This window comes from Sus scrofa, chromosome 3, assembly GCF_054392235.1.
Source record: "Sus scrofa isolate SSC_HxYL_T2T_F1_AM1 chromosome 3, Sscrofa_HxYL_maternal_Yorkshire_Landrace_v2.0, whole genome shotgun sequence".
NCBI classification, from domain to species: domain Eukaryota; kingdom Metazoa; phylum Chordata; class Mammalia; order Artiodactyla; family Suidae; genus Sus; species Sus scrofa.
In genome coordinates this window covers 1,937,462-1,954,740 of record NC_139385.1, presented here as the reverse complement: position 1 = coordinate 1,954,740, position 17,279 = coordinate 1,937,462, and the positions used below count along the sequence as shown (strand labels likewise).

The window sequence follows — 17,279 nt, the reverse complement described above, 5'->3', positions numbered from 1 at the left end:
ACACACACTGACGAGAGACGGCAAAGCATCCCCAGCAAAAGCAGTCCGCACGCCAAAAAAGAGGAACCCCACACAAGCGACCCACGGAGGCACCTGCATGTAAACAGCCCTCCGAGGCGACAGCAGAAAACTGTTTTCCCTCAACTCACAGAGTAAGAGAAATAAAAGCAAAATGAAGCAGCAGAGGAACCATGCCCGGTTCACAGAAGCGGAGAAGGCCCCGAAGCAGCAACGGGCGAGAGAGACTCTGCAGTCTCACGGGCTCCGAGTTCCCTTAGAAAGGAGGTGATGAGGAGGTCCTGTTGTGGCTCAACGGTAACAAACCCGACTCCTATCCACCAGGACGTGGGTTCAATCCCTGGCCTCGCTCGGTGGGTTAAGGATCTGGCAATGCCATGAGCCCGGGTGCAGGTCACAGAGGCGGCTGGGGTCTGGCGGGGCTGTGGCTGTGACATAGGCCAGTGGCTGCAGCTTCGATTCGACCCCCAGCCTGGGAAGCGCCACATGCCTCCGGGGCAGCCCTAAAAAGACATAAAAATTTTAAAAAAATAAAGAACGGCTATCAGCAGTGATGCAGATTACTTTAAAAATGAACTAGAAACTACACAGAGGGGCCAAGAAAAATTAGAAAATTCATTTCCAGAGACGAAAGTTGAGCTAAAAGCACCGAAGAGCATACTGAATGATGCAGAGGAAGGACGAGCGACGTGGAAGCAAGAATAATGGAAATCGCCCCATTAGGACCGCCGACTTCTCCACGGAAGCGCTAGAGGCCAGCAGAGTGGCGACATGTATTCAGAGTTCTAACAGGGAAGGAGGCGCAACCCAGACCACTCTGCCCAGCAAGATTATTATTTGAAATAGAAGGAGAAGGTCTCAGACAAGCAGAAATTAAAAGACTACAGCAATATTAAACCTATCCCCAAAGAAATACTGAAAGGTCTCCTCTAAAGAGGAAAAAAGCGGAGCTCCCGTCGTGGCGCAGTGATTAGAGTATCCGATGAGGAACCATGAGGTTGTGGGTTCTGTCCCTGGCCTTGCTCAGTGGGTTAAGGATCCGGCGTGGCCGTGCGCTGTGGTGTAGGTTGCAGATGCAGCTCGGATCCTGCATTGCTGTGGCTCTGGCGTAGGCTGGCGGCTACAGCTCCGATTCGACCCCTCGCCTGGGAACCTCCATATGCCGTGGGAGTGGCCCAAGAAATGGCAAAAAGACAAAAAAAAAAAAAAAAAAAAAAAGGAGGAAAGAAGTAACAAGATGTAGGATGGAGGAAGTCAAAATTGGAAGGTAATCACATAAGCCAGTCTACAGATCAAAACGAAAAAAAGAAAACCTACTTGTGAAAGTAATGCTGATGGGAGGTCCCGTCGTGACCCAGCGGAAACGAATCTGACTAGGATCCATGAGGATGCGGGTTTGATCCCTGGCCTCGCTCAGTGGGTCGGGGACCTGGCCTTACCACGCGCTGTGGCTCCGATCCAGCGTGGCTGTGGCATAGACCGGCAGCTATAGCTTCGATTTGACCCCTGGCCTGGGAACCTCCACATGCTGTGAGTGTGGCCCTAAAAGCAGAAGGAGAGGAGGAAGGACGGAATGATACACCCAAGGGACAGCAAAAGGACAAACACGACGGTGTAAAAGAGAAGATCAAAGTCACAAAATGTGGTGAAGCCAAGTAAGACACAACCTAGAGCCTTTTTACAGAATGTGTTTGAGCCTGTATGACTGTCCATCTAGAGCAAGCAGATGTGGGAAAGGGTTAACATACTTGAAAAACAGGCAGCCATAGATCAGGTTTGGTTTTGTTTTGTTTTCATCTTTTTAGGGCCGAACCCGCAGCACATGGAGGTTCCCAGGCTAGGGGTCTCATTGGAGCTGCAGCCGACGGCCTGCACCACGGCCACAGCAACACCAGATCTGAGCCGCATCTGCGACCTACACCACAGCTCACGGCAACGCCAGATCCTTAACCCACGGAGCGAGGCCAGGGATGGAACCTGCAACCTCATGGTCACGAGTCAGGTTCATCTCTGCTGAGCCATGACGGGAACTCCTACAAATCAAAAACAAACAATACATTCGCACAAACACAAAAAGAACACAAACATAGAAGGAAATCATCCAACCACAAAAAAGGAACAAAGGAGAAACCTAGAGTCAACTGGTAACAAGGTTCAAAGCCTCAATAAATACATATTTGTCAGTAATTACCATAAACATCAATGAATTGAAGGCTCCAATCAAAAGACACAGAGTGGCAAACTGAATTTTAAAAAAGCAAGAGCCTACAAGATGCTGCCTCCAAGAGACTCACCTTGGGGCAAAGGACACATGCAAAGCGAGGGGATGGAAAAAGGTATTTCATGTGAATAGAAATGACTGGAAAAGGAGAGAGGACAAGATGGCGGAGGAGTAGGAAGACACGCTCGCCCTCTCCCACAAACACAACAAAAAAAGCACATCTACAGAATAAATGACTCGCACAGGACAGCAACCAATCGCTGGCAGAGGAACCTAAACTCCAATAACGGCAAGAAGTTCGTGACATTATTGGGCAGAACAGGAGAAAAGAGGAGAGTGAGAGAAGGTGAATCCGAGCGGCACGGGCGCTCCCGAAAGGGAACTGCGGAGGAGAAAGGGACCCCGCACCCTGGAAAGTCACCTACCGGGGGAAAGATCAAACGAACCGGAGGAATCCCCAGATGCAGAGAAGAGTGTAGCAGTAAGTCGGAGTACGGAAAAACGGATCAAGAACCCAACGGACCATCTGAACTACGGGCACAGTCACCAAAAATTGAGACGCCTGGGTGGGGGCTGGGCACCGAGACCTCGGCTCCAGAGGTTAGTCCCCGGGAAAGGGCCGGGGGACGCCTGGGTGGGGGCTGGGCACCGAGACCTCAGCTCTGAAGGTTGGTCCCCGAGAGGGGGCCGGGGGACGCCTGGGTTGGGGCTGGGCACCGAGACCTCGCCTCCGAAGGTTAGTCCCCAAGAAAGGGCCGGGGGATGCCTGGGGGGGGGGGCTGGGCACCGAGACCTCGGCTCCAGAGATTAGTCCCCGGCTAGGGGGGCGGGGCAGAGCGGAAACTGCTTGGGAGGTCTAGAAACCAGTTGACGGAGCAGAGACTGCCTGGGAGACTAGAAAACAAAGCTGTCGCAGAGGAAGGGAGCAATACTCCAGGAGTGGGGAAGGGGAAAGCCACATCAGAGGGACCCAGGGAGAAGAGCCTGGTCTGCGCCCGTGCTGGGGAGGGGAGAGAAGAAGGGGTGGGTCCCCATAGAATACCCCCCACGCCACAGCAAGCTTACAGGCCCGCTAGCTAGCTGAAAACTCTGCTTCCCAGGGCATCCCCTCCCCCCACCCCCGCCACGCCCTACGCTCTCACGGACCTGGGGCTGCCTGCCATCCAGGAGGGCTGGCCTCAACAATTGCCTGAAGCCTACCACCGCAGGGGCTGTCCCTGCACAGGCCTGCTTGCCCTTTGGAGGGGCTACACTTCCGCAGAGCAGCACCAAACAGCACCAGCCCCTGAGAAAAGGCCTTCAGCCTAGAAAAGCTAGAACAAGCTTAGCCAGGCTGTGAATAGATCGGCCTAATTCTCCGACGACGGTTTTTCTGAGTCGGGTTGCCCCGGGGAGGAGCCTCTTCGGTTTCCAACGGCCCTGCTACCCGCCCAAGCCCCCAGGGGATGCTCTAGTGGACCAGCTGCATAGGACTGTCAGCTCCAGGCAGGACCCCCTGCAGCCCAGAAAAGCTGCAACAAGCTCAGCCAGACTGTGAAAAGATCCACCTACATTCTCAGGCTGTCCTTCTGAGTTGGGCTGCCCTAGGGAAGAGCCTCTCAGGTTCTCAGTGCCCCAGATAGCTGCTCCAGCCCCCAGGGGGTGATGCACCCCTAAAAAGCAGCTGCCCAACACCGCCAACCCCCTGCAAGAACCCCACAGCCTAAAAACACCAGAGCAAGCTCTGCATGGCCAAGTGAAATCTGCTACCATCGCGGTGTGGACCTCTCAGTCCTGTCTGCCCTCAGGAAGTCCTCCTTTGCTTCAAAGAAACACTGTTAGCCCCATCAACACTCCAGAAAAGCCACACTGCCTCAAAAAAGATTGACCAACAACGCCAGCCCTCAGGAAATATTCCACGGGAGTGACAAGGCAAACACTGCCCGATCACGGAGAGTACAACTCCCTCAGGAGAAAGAAAACAACAAGCAAGATGAAGAAGCTGAGAAACCACCCCCAGTCAAACCAACAGGAGAACACACCTAAAACAGTGAACAATGAAACAGATCTCTGCAGTCAGACAGACCTGGAGTTCAAAAGAGAAATAGGGAAAATACTGAAGGAATGAAGAGAAGATAGGAACAGTAATGCAGATACCCTCAGAAAGGAACTAGAAAATATAAGGAGGAGCCAAGAAAAACTAGAACATTCATTGGCAGAGATGCAAACTGAACTAGGGGCAGTAAAAACCAGAATGAATAATGCAGAAGAACGAATCAGTGATATGGAAGATAGAATAATGGAAATCACTCCATCCGGTCAACAGACAGAAAACCGAATCAAAAAACTCGAAAGCCATATAAGAGACCTATGGGATAATATAAAGCGGGCCAATCTACACATAATAGGAATTCCAGAAGGAGTAGAAAAAGATAAGGGAATGGAAAATATCTTTGAAGCAATTATCGGTGGAAACTTCCCTAATCTAAAGGATACTGGATTCAAGATACAAGAAGCACAGAGGGCCCCAAACAAACTGAACCCAAACAGACCCACACCAAGACACATCATAATAAAAATGGCAAAAGTTAGTGATAAAGAGAGGATCCTCAAGGCAGCAAGAGAAAAACAGAATGTTACCTACAAGGGAACCCCCATAAGAATATCAGCTGATTTCTCTACAGAAACACTACAGGCCAGGAGGGAATGGCAAGAGATATTTAAAGTGCTAAAAGGAAAAAATATGCAACCTAGAATACTCTATCCAGCAAGAATATCATTTAAAATAGAAGGGGAAATAAAAATTTTTCCCAACAAACAAAAACTTAAAGAATACAGCAACACAAAACCCAGGTTAAAGGAAATATTGAAAGGGCTTCTCTAAACCAAAAAGAAAGGAAGGAAAGGGAAGAAAAAAGAAAAGAAAAAAAAAAAAAGAAGAAGAAGAAGAGGAAGAACTAGGACTGAGGAAACTGCAATCAGAGAGAAGTCACTCAAATAAGCCAGCATACAGATTTAATCATGAACATGCTTCAAACAAAATAAAATTAAAAAGAAAAAAATAAAAAAGAGTCATCAAAACCATAAAATGTGGGCAAGGGATGTCAGGAGGTAAACAACCCTTTTTGTTTATATGTATGTCTCTCTTCTTAATTTTAATATAGTAATGAAGTGTTTGAACTTACAGGACCATCAGGCTAAAACACACATTTATGGGAAGGGGTTAGCATACTTAAAAAACAGGGCAATCACAAGCCAAAACCAAATATTGCATTTGCAAAAAATGAAAAAAAAAAAACCACTCAAGCAGATAATAACAGGAGACCATCCAACCAAAAAAAAAAATGGAGAACCATAGAATCAACTGGAACATGAGGTTCAAATGGCAATAAATAATCATCTATCAATTACCACCTTAAATGTCAATGGACTGAATGCCCCAATCAAAAGACACAGAGTGGCTGAGTGGATAAAAAGGCAAAAACCTTCAATATGCTGCCTACAAGAAACTCACCTTAGGACAAAAGATACATATAGATTGAAAGTGAAAGGGTGGGGAAAAATATTTCACGCCAAGAGACATGACAGAAAAGCAGGAGTCACAACGCTCATATCAGACAAAATAGACTTTAAAACAAAAGGCATAAAGAAAGACAAAGAAGGACACTATTTAATGATTAAGGGATCCATCCAAGGAGAGGATGTGACTATCATCAACATATATGACCCAAATATAGGAGCACCCAGATACATACAGCAAATATTAACAGATATAAAGGGAGATATTGATGAGAATACAATCATAGTAGGAGACCTAAATACCCCCCTCACATCAATGGACAGATCCTCTAGACAGAAAACCAACAAAGCAACAGAGATCCTAAAGGAAACAATAGAAAAGTTAGACTTAATTGATATCTTCAGGACACTACATCCAAAAAAAGCAGAATACACATTCTTCTCAAATGCTCATGGAACATTCTCAAGAATCGACCACATATTGGGACACAAAGCGAATCTCAATAAATTTAGGAGCGTAGAAATTATCTCAAGTATCTTCTCTGACCACAATGCTATGAAATTAGAAATCAACCATGGGAAAAGCAAAGAGAAAAAACCTACTCCATGGAGACTAAACAACATGCTACTAAAAAACCAATGGGTCAATGAGGAAATCAAGAAGGAAATTAAAAACTACCTTGAAACAAATGATAATGAAAACACAACCTCTCAAAATCTATGGGATGCTGCGAAAGCAGTGCTCAGAGGGAAATTTATAGCAATCCAGGCCTTTCTCAAAAAAGAAGAAAGATCCCAAATTGACAACTTAACCCTCCACCTAAACGAATTAGAAAAAGAAGAACAAAAAAGTCCTAAAGTCAGCAGAAGGAAGGAAATTATAAAGATCAAAGAAGAAATCAATAAAATAGAGACTCAAAAAACAATAGAGAAAATTAATAAAACCAAGAGCTGGTTCTTTGAAAAGGTGAACAAAATTGACAAACCCCTGGCCAGACTCACTAAAAAGAGGAGAGAAAGAACCCAAATAACCAAAATTATAAATGAAAAAGGAGAAATCACAACGGATACAGCAGAAATACAAAAAACCATAAGAGAATACTATGAACAACTGTATGGCAACAAGTTTTTTTTTTTTGTTTTTTTTTTTTTTGTCTTTTTGCTATTTCTTGGGCCGCTCCTGCGGCATATGGAGGTTCCCAGGCTAGGGGTCCAATCGGAGCTGTAGCCACCAGCCTACGCCAGAGCCACAGCAACGCAGGATCCGAGCCGCGTCTGCAACCTACACCACAGCTCACGGCAACGCTGGATCGTCAACCCACTGAGCAAGGGCAGGGATCGAACCCGCAACCTCATGGTTCCTAGTCGGATCCGTTAACCACTGCGCCACGACGGGAACTCCGGCAACAAGTTTGACAATCTGGAAGAAATGGACAATTTTCTAGAATCTTACAGCTTGCCAAAACTGAATCAAGCAGAAACAGACCAACTGAACAGACCGATCACTAGAAATGAAATTGAAGAGGTCATAAAATCACTCCCTACAAATAAAAGTCCAGGACCAGATGGCTTCACAGGTGAATTTTATCAAACATATAAAGAGGAATTGGTGCCCATCCTCCTTAAACTCTTTCAAAAGGTTGAAGAAGAAGGAATACTCCCAAAGACATTCTATGAGGCCACCATCACCCTCATTCCAAAACCAGACAGAGATACCACCAAAAAAGAAAACTATCGCCCAATATCATTGATGAATATAGATGCAAAAATTCTCAACAAAATCTTAGCCAACCGAATCCAACAACATATCAAAAAAATTATACACCATGACCAGGTTGGGTTCATCCCAGGTTCACAAGGATGGTTCAACATACGCAAATCAATCAGCATCATACACCACATTAACAAAAAAAAAGGTCGAAAATCATATGATCATCTCAATAGACGCAGAAAAAGCATTTGACAAAGTTCAACATCCATTCATGATCAAGACCCTCGCCAAAGTGGGTATAGAGGGAACATTCCTGAATATAATCAAAGCCATTTATGAGAAACCCACAGCAAATATAATACTCAATGGGGAAAAACTGAAAGCCTTCTCACTCAAATCTGGAACAAGACAGGGATGCCCACTCTCACCACTGCTCTTCAACATAGTTTTGGAAGTCTTAGCCACAGCAATTAGACAAACAAAAGAAATAAAAGGCATCCATATAGGAAGAGAAGAGATCAAACTGTCACTGTATGCAGATGATATGATACTATACCTAGAAAACCCTAAGGACTCAACCCCAAAACTCCTTGAACTGATTAATAAATTCAGCAAAGTGGCAGGATATAAGATTAACATTCAGAAGTCAGTTGCATTTCTGTATACCAGCAATGAAACATTAGAAAAGGAATACAAAAAAATGATACCTTTTAAAATTGTACCTCACAAAATCAAATACCTCGGAATACACCTGACCAAAGAGGTAAAGGACCTATATGCCGAGAACTCTAAAACTTTAATCAAAGAAATCAAAGAAGATGTAAAGAAATGGAAAGATATTCCATGTTCCTGGATTGGAAAAATCAATATTGTGAAAATGGCCATCCTACCCAAAGCAATCTACAGATTCAACGCAATCCCTATCAAATTACCCATGACATTGTTCACAGAACTAGAACAAACAATCCAAACATTTATATGGAACCACAAAAGACCCAGAATCGCCAAAGCAATCCTGAGAAACAAAAACCAAGCAGGAGGCATCACTCTCCCAGACTTCAAGAAATACTGCAAAGCCACAGTCATCAAAACAGTGTGGTACTGGTATCAAAACAGACAGACAGACCAATGGAACAGAATAGAGAATCCGGAAATAAACCCTGACACCTATGGTCAATTAATCTTTGACAAGGGAGGCAGGAACATCAAATGGGAAAAGGAAAGTCTATTCAGCAAGCATTGCTGGGAAACCTGGACAGCTGTATGCAAAGCAATGAAACTAGAACACACCCTCACACCATGCACAAAAATAAACTCAAAATGGCTGAAAGACTTAAATATACGACAGGACACCATCAAACTCCTAGAAGAAAACATAGGCAAAACACTCTCTGACATCAACATCATGAATATTTTCTCAGGTCAGTCTCCCAAAGCAATAGAAATTAGAGCAAAAATAAACCCATGGGACCTCATCAAACTGAAAAGCTTTTGCACAGCAAAGGAAACCAAAAAGAAAACAAAAAGACAACTTACAGAATGGGAGAAAATAGTTTCAAATGATGCAACTGACAAGGGCTTAATCTCTAGAATATACAAGCAATTTATACAACTCAACAGCAAAAAAACCAATCAATCAATGGAAAAATGGGCAAAAGACCTGAATAGACATTTCTCCAAGGAAGATATACAGATGGCCAACAAACACATGAAAAAATGCTCAACATCGCTGATTATAAGAGAAATGCAAATCAAAACTACCATGAGATACCACCTCACACCAGTCAGAATGGCCATCATTAATAAATCCACAAATAACAAGTGCTGGAGGGGCTGTGGAGAAAAGGGAGCCCTCCTGCACTGCTGGTGAGAATGTAAACTGGTACAGCCACTATGGAGAACAGTTTGGAGATACCTTAGAAATCTATACATAGAACTTCCATATGACCCCACAATCCCACTCTTGGGCATCTATCCGGACAAAGCTCTACTTAAAAGAGACACGTGCACCCGCATGTTCATTGCAGCCCTATTCACAATAGCCAGGACATGGAAACAACCCAAATGTCCATCGACAGATGATTGGATTCGGAAGATGTGGTATATATACACAATGGAATACTACTCAGCCATAAAAAAGAATGACATAATGCCATTTGCAGCAACATGGATGGAACTAGAGAATCGCATACTGAGTGAAATGAGCCAGAAAGACAAAGACAAATACCATATGATATCACTTATAACTGGAATCTAATATCCAGCACAAATGAACATCTCCTCAGAAAAGAAAATCATGGACTTGGAGAAGAGACTTGTGGTTGCCTGATGGGAGGGGGAGGGAGTGGGAGGGATCAGGAGCTTGGGCTTATCAGACACAACCTAGAATAGATTTATAAGGAGATCCTGCTGAATAGCATTGAGAACTATGTCTAGATACTCATGTCGCAACAGAAGAAAGGGTGGGGGAAAAAACTGTAACTGCAATGTATACATCTAAGGATGACCTGACCCCCTTGCTGTACAGTGGGAAAATAATAATAAAAAAAAAAAGAAATGACAGGAAAGCAGCAGTTGGAATACTCATCAGACAAAACAGACTTTAAAACAAAGGCCATACATCTACCCAGAGAAAACCACGACTCACAAAGACACATGTACTCCCTGTTCACTGCAGCACTCTTTGCAATAGCCAAAACACGGCAACAACCTAAATGTCCATCGACAGAGGAGTGAATCCAGAAGAGGTGGTCCATATACACAATGGAATATTACTCAGCCATTAAAAAGAACGAAATACCAACAGTTTTTACAGCATGGATGGACCTAAAAACTATCCTGCTAAGTGAAATCAGCCATACAATGAGACACCAACATCCAATGCTTTCACTGACATGTGGGACCTGAAAAAAGGACAGACGGAACTTCTTTGCAGAACAGGTACTGACTCACAGACTTTGAAAAACTTATGGTCTCCGGAGGAGACGGTTTGGGGGGTGGGGGGATGTGCTGGGGCTGTGGGATGGAAATCCTGTGAAATCAGATTGTGATGATCATTATACAACCACAGATGTGATAAATTCATTTGAGTAATTAAAAAAAAAAGAAAGAAACGAAATAAGCACTCTAAACATAATATTATCTGTAACATATCATGAAACCATTTTACTCCAGCAAAAACAAAGGCTATAAAGAAAGATAAAGCAGGACACTATTTAATGATGAAAGGATCCAATCAAGAAGAGGATATTACATGTGTCAATATATATGCCCTCATACAGGAGCACCCAGATACACACAACGATAATAACAGACATAAAAGGAGAAACTGCTGGGACTATATTAACAGTAGGAGACTCCAATACCCCCTCGGATCAAGGATAGATCCTCTAGACAGAAAATCAATAGGCAACAGAGATCCTACATGACACAGCAGAACAGTTAGACTTAATTGACATTTTTAGGACATTACATCCAAAAAACACAGAATACGGAGTTCCCATAGTGGCTCCGCAGTTAACGAACCCAACTAGCATCCATGAGGACATGGGTTCAATCCCTGGCCTCACTCAGTGGGTTAAGGATCCAGCATTTCCATGAGCTGTGGTGTGGCTCTGGCACAGGCCATCGGCTACAGCTCCGATTGGACCCCTAGCTTGGGAACCTCCGTATGCCTCAGGTACAGCCCTAAAAATACAAAAAAAAAAAAATGTCCATCGACAGATGATTGGATTCGGAAGATGTGGTATATATACACAATGGAATACTACTCAGCCATAAAAAAGAATGACATAATGCCATTTGCAGCAACATGGATGGAACTAGAGAATCTCATCCTGAGTGAAATGAGCCAGAAAGACAAAGACAAATACCACATGATATCACTTATAACTGGAATCTAATATCCAGCACAAATGAACATCTCCTCAGAAAAGAAAATCATGGACTTGGAGAAGAGACTTGTGGTTGCCTGATGGGAGGGGGAGGGAGTGGGAGGGATCGGGAGCTTGGGCTTATCAGACACAACCTAGAATAGATTTATAAGGAGATCCTGCTGAATAGCATTGAGAACTATGTCTAGATACTCATGTTGCAACAGAAGAAAGGGTGGGGGAAAAAATGTAGTTGTAATGTACACATCTAAGGATAACCTGACCCCCTTGCTGTACAGTGGGAAAATTAAAAAAATTATAAAAAAATACAAAAAAAAAAGACAAAACACAGAATATACATTCTTTTCAAGCACACATGGAACATTCTCTGTAGGACTGACCACATACTGGGGCACAAAACTAACCTGGACAAATTTCAGAGTATCAAAATTATTTCAAGCATCCTCTCTGACAACAACGGCCTGAAACTAGAAATCAACCACTGGAAAAGAAATGAGAAAAGAAAGTACCACATGGAGACTAAAAAAACCAATGTGTCAACAAGGAAATCAAAAAGGAAATTAAAAACCCCTCAAGACAAATGATAATGAAAACGCAACCATCCAAAACCAATGGGATGCCACCAAAGCAGTTCTTAGAGTGATACAGAAATTAAAAAACAGTATCAAAATCAACAAAACCAAGAGCTAGTTCTTCAAAGGAGTAAACAAAATTGACAAACCTCGCCAGACGCACCGAGAAGGGAGAGAACCCAAATAAGAAATGAAAAGGAGAGATCGTAACTGATACTGCGGAATTTTTAAAAATCCTAAGAGAATCTATGAACATTCTTATGCCAACAAATGTGACAACCTAGAAGAAATGGACAACTTTCTGGAAACTTACGGCCCACCAAAACTGAAACAAGAAGAAACAGATAATTTTAACAGACTGAGCACTAGAAAGGAAATTGATTGTGTAATTTTTAATACTCCCTACAAACAAAGGTCCAGAAGCAAATGGCTTCATAGCCAAATTCGACCAAACACACAAAGAACTCAATCCAGTCCTTTTTAGACTCTTCCGAAAGGTTGAAGAAGAAGGAATAACTCCAAAGACATTCTATGAAGCCACCGTCACCATAATACCGAAACTGAAGATACTACCAAAAAAGAAAATTACAGGCCAATAACTCTGGTGAATAGAGATGTGAAACTTCTCAAAAAACTTTTAGCAAAGCCAAACACAACAACACATAAAAAGATCATACGCCGTGCCGTGACCAGTGGGGACTCATCCCAAGTTCACAAGGAAGGGTGAAGACACACAAACCAATCACCATCACACACCACATCACCAAAGGCAAAGTCAAAGCCACACAACCATCTCCATAGATGCAGAAAAGGCATTTGACCAAATCCAACATCCATTCACGACAAAAACTCTTACCAGAGTGGGTATAGAGGGCACATACCTTAACATAAGAAAAGCCACTCATGACAAACCCCCAGCTACTAAAAGACTCCATGGAGAAGAGCTGAAAGCCTTCCCACTAAAATCTGGAACAAGACAAGGATGCCCACTTTCATTCAGCAAAGTACTGGAAGTCTTAGCCACAGCAGTCAGACAAACGAAGGGAGTAAAAAGTATCCAAAGTGACAGAGAAGAGTCCACACTGTCACTCTATGCAGGTGACACGATACTATGCGTGGAAAACCCTAAGGACTCCACACAAAACTAGTCGGTCTGATCAACAACTTCAGCAAAGGGGCAGGATAAAAGATTAGCATTCAGGAATCAGTCGCATCTCTGTATACTCACAGCGAAACAGTACAGAAGGAACATAAAAATATAATACCTTTTAAAATCGCATCCCCCAAAATTAAGTATCTAGGAATAAACCTGACCAAGGAGGTGAAAGACTTATACACTGAGAACTATAAAATATTAATCGAGGAAATTAAAAAGGTTTCAAAGAAATAGACATTCCACGCTCCTGAATTGGAACGATTACTGTTGTTAAAATGGCCATACTACCCAAAACAATCTACAGACTTACTGTGACTCTATCAAATGAACCGTGACATTTTTCGCAGAACTAGAACAAATAATTCCAAGCTTCATACGCAACCATCGAAGACCCAGAACTGCCAAAGCAATCCTGATGGGGGAAAAAGCAGGAGGCATAACTCTTCCAGCTTTCAGACAATATTACAGAGCGACAGTCATCAAGGCAGTGTGGTACTGATATAAAAACAGACCTACAGACCAATGGAGCAGAAGAGAAAGCCCAGAAACAAACCCTCCAGTCAATTAACCTTCCACAAACCAGGCAGGAATAGAAAATGGGGAAACGACAGTCTCTTCAGCAAGTGGTGCTGGGAAGCCTGGACAGCTGCACGCACATCAGTGAAACTGGAACACACCCTCACACCATGCACAGAAATAAACTCAAAATGGCTTAAAGACTTAAACATAAGACACCATCAAACTCCTAGAAGAGAACATAAGCAAAACATTTTCTGACATCAACTGTGCAAATGTTTTCTTACGTCAGTCTCCCAAAGCAATAGAAATAAAAACAAAAAACAAAACAAAAAAGAAAGAAAAACAAAAATAAACCAATGGGATCTAATCAGCTGACAAGCTTTTGCACGGCGAGGAAACCATAAAAAAAAAAAAAAAAAAAAAAGACAACCTAGGGAATGGGAGAAAATAGTTTCAAATGATGCAACTGACAGGGGCTTCATCTCCAAAATATACAAACACGTCATACAACTCAACAGCAAAAAAAAAAAAAAAAAAAAAAAAAAATCAAAAAATGGGCAGAGATCTAAACAGATATTTTTTCAAAGAAGACATATAGATGGCCAGTAGGCACATGAAAAGATGCTCAGCATCACTAATTATTAGAGAAATGCAAATCAAAACTACTACGAGGTACCAATTCATGCCAGTCAGAATGGCCATCATTAGTAAGTCTATAAATAACAAATGCTGGAGGGGTTGTGGAGAAAAGGCAACCCTCCTACACTGTTGGTGGGAATATAAATTGGTACAACCACTATGGAAAACAGTGTGGAAGTTCCTCAGAAAGACTAAACATAGAACTAGCATATGCTCCAGCAACCTCACTTCTGGGCATGTATCCAGATAAAACTTTCATTGAAAAAGATGCATGCACTCCTATGTTCATTGCAGCACTATTCATAGCAGCCAAGACGTGGAAACAACCTATAAATGTCCATCAACAGATGAATGGATTAGGAAGACGTGGTACATATATACAATGGAATACTACTCAGCCATAAAAAAGAATGAAATAATGCCATTTGCAGCAACATGGATGCAAAACTAGAGATTCTCATGCTAAGTGAAGTCAGAAAGAGAACGACAAATACCATATGATATCATTTACATGGGGAATCTAAAATACGGGACAAGTGAACTTAGCTACAAAACAAAAACAGACTTGCAGACATGGAGAACAGACTTGCGGCGGGGGTGGGGGGTAAGGTGGAGGGGTGGGATGGACAGGGAGTTTGGGGTTGGTAGATGCAAACTGTTCCATTTGGAATGGATAAGCAACGAGGTCCTACAGGATGGCACAGAGAACTATATCCAGTTTCCTGGGACAGAACATGATGGAAGATAATATAAGAAAAAGACTGTATGACTGGGTCACTTTGCTGTACAGCGAAACTGGCACAACATTGTAAATCAGCTATACTTTAATTTTTTTTTTTCTTGCTTTTCAGGGCCACACCCACAGCATATGGAGGTTCCCAGGCTAGGGGTCGAATGGGAGCCACACCTGCCGGCCTACCCCACGACAACGCCAGATCCGAGCTGCGTCTGCGACCTACACCAGAGCTCACAGCCATGCTGGATCCTTAACTCACGGAGCGAGGCCAGGGATTGAACCCACAACCTCATGGTTCCTCGTCGGATTCGTTTCCACTGCGTCACAACAGGAACTCCTAATTTTTCAAAATCTTAAGTAAAAGCTATAGAACTGAAATCTAGAACTCTATCTACGGATTTAAAGCATAGTAGGTGCAGCTAAAGGAAATGAGGCAAGTGGAGGGTGAGAAGAAAGCTGGGATGAAACACAGGAAAGATACAGAAGAGAGCGAAGGGGACGGACGTGTGTGGGATGGGTCCTGGGGGGGAAGGATGAGGCAGAGGCAGTGCTGGAAGAAGGTCGCGGCTGAGGACATCCATCCACTCACTCCAGACCCAACGTCAGCGGCAGAGGGGGCCCAGCTCCTCGCTGGGGACCTCCCTCACCTTGAGCCTGGGTCTCCTGTCCTTCCATCTGAGAGCCCCCAGTTCATCCGCGCCTCTCAGCCCAGCCTCACGCCCCTGCTGCCAGAGACCCCCACCCCCACCCCGCCCAGGGAAAGCTGGGGTCGGGACGGGGGTCTTCTAGAGCCCTAGCAGGAGCTCTGTCAGGACAAAAGGCTGCAGGGGGCCTTAGAAAGCCGCTTCGCCTGCTCCACGTGCCCTGGAGTTTCCCAGCGGCCACGGCGCTCTGCGGCCCAGTCTCTGGGTACTTTTGAGCAAAGAAAGGAACCCTCAATTTAGTTTTTTGGTTTTTGGTTTTTTTTTTCTTTTTTGGCTGTACCTGCAGCACCTGGAAGTTCCCAGGCCAGGGATTGAATCTGAGCTGGACCTGTGCCCTATGCCACAGCTGCAGCAATACCAGATCCCTAACCTAGTGCTCCAGCCTGGGGATCGAACCAGCAACACCACAGAAACAAGCTGCATCATTAACCCACTGTAACACATCGGGAACTTCTGAGTCTTCTTGGAAACAAGTGTCCCTCCCATCAAAAAAAAAAAAAACCCCAAAGGATTCCCTCCTTCTTCTGGGCTCCTTCCTTCCATATTTTGCCTCCAAAAAAGGCCTTTTTTTCCTTCTGGCTGGGCCCATGGCATGTGGAAGTTCTCAGGCCAGGGGACCCAAGCCACGGCAGGGACAACGCCAGACCCTTAACTGCTAGGCCACCAGGGAACTCCCAAAAGAGGCCTTTGCCAAGCAGTGGAGGCCTGCACTTGCATGGGGCTCACCTGTGCCCACGGCACACTCACCTGTGTGGAGCTGGAGCCTGTCAGAGTCCTGACTGAGGCGCGACGAGCAGTGGATGGACGCGGCCGCCACCGAGGGCAAGCACCTGACCTGCAGGCCCAGGAAGAAGGCCTCTGTGCAGCTCCGCAGGTGGTACAGAAGCGCGCCGCCCGCCAGCCCCTCACTCAGATCTGGGGGCAGAGCGGTGCCGTCAGCCCCGCCAGGGGCCCTGCCCGCTTCTCAGAGCCCCCCCAGCTGCCTGTGCCCAGCACCCTGGACCCGGACCTAGGGTCAGAGCCAGGGACCTGCAAGAAAGTGGCTGTCATGTCCCAGACCAGAGGCTCGCCCAGGGGTGGTTAGAAATGCAGGAGCCCAGGCCCACCCCAGACCTCTGGGACTGGATCCTGCATCCTCTCAAGATGAGCGGGGAGTGGGGAGACCACGCGGGTGCTCTGGAGGCTGACCGTCCGCGGGCTGAGGGAGAAGGAGGGGCGCCTGCAGGACTCTGGTCCGGGGGCAGGAGGGGAGATGAGCCCGCGTGGAGCCCGGCCGGCCACATCCAGCCTTCCCGGGCTGGCTCTGGAGCCGCTGGCCCCAGGGATGTGGTGCGGTAGCTGCAGCGCTTGGCTCTGCTCAGGCCCTTTCGTCCTCTCCTGGCCAAACACCTCTGCCCCATGCACCCTTCTGCCAGGGGGGCCACCTGCGGTGACTTGCAGAGAAGCCCAGTGGCCCGGCCCTCAGGCCCCTGGAGAACCTGGCCAAGCCATCCCAGCCCTTGGTCCGCGCACAGCCCCTCATCCCTGGTGTCCCCAGTCTGGACCCTGGAAGACAGTGACTAGGCAGGCGTCCCTGAATCCCCGTGTGCCCTGCCAGTGTCTCAAGAGGAGG

General features: G+C 45.2%; 1 protein-coding gene and 2 long non-coding RNA genes across 9 annotated transcripts in view; 1 reads left to right on the top strand and 2 right to left on the bottom strand.

Moving 5' to 3' along the window:
- Positions 1–17,279, bottom strand: part of AMZ1 (archaelysin family metallopeptidase 1) — a 65,201-nt gene that overhangs the window by 15,008 nt on the left and 32,914 nt on the right. For 6 of the 7 annotated variants that reach the window (XM_085015449.1, XM_085015448.1, XM_085015453.1 and 3 more), the window contains 1 exon segment: positions 16,415–16,582. In XM_085015449.1, coding sequence (XP_084871575.1) covers positions 16,415–16,582 — 168 coding nt within the window. 7 annotated transcript variants of the gene reach the window in all.
- On the top strand, positions 1,247–12,498 carry LOC146404317 (uncharacterized). Its single transcript, XR_014839597.1, has 2 exons — positions 1,247–1,846; positions 7,193–12,498. It is a non-coding gene; the product is annotated as an uncharacterized LOC146404317 (long non-coding RNA).
- Positions 1,799–7,941, bottom strand: LOC146404318 (uncharacterized). Its single transcript, XR_014839599.1, has 2 exons — positions 6,033–7,941; positions 1,799–4,260 (listed from the first exon to the last, which is right to left on the bottom strand). It is a non-coding gene; the product is annotated as an uncharacterized LOC146404318 (long non-coding RNA).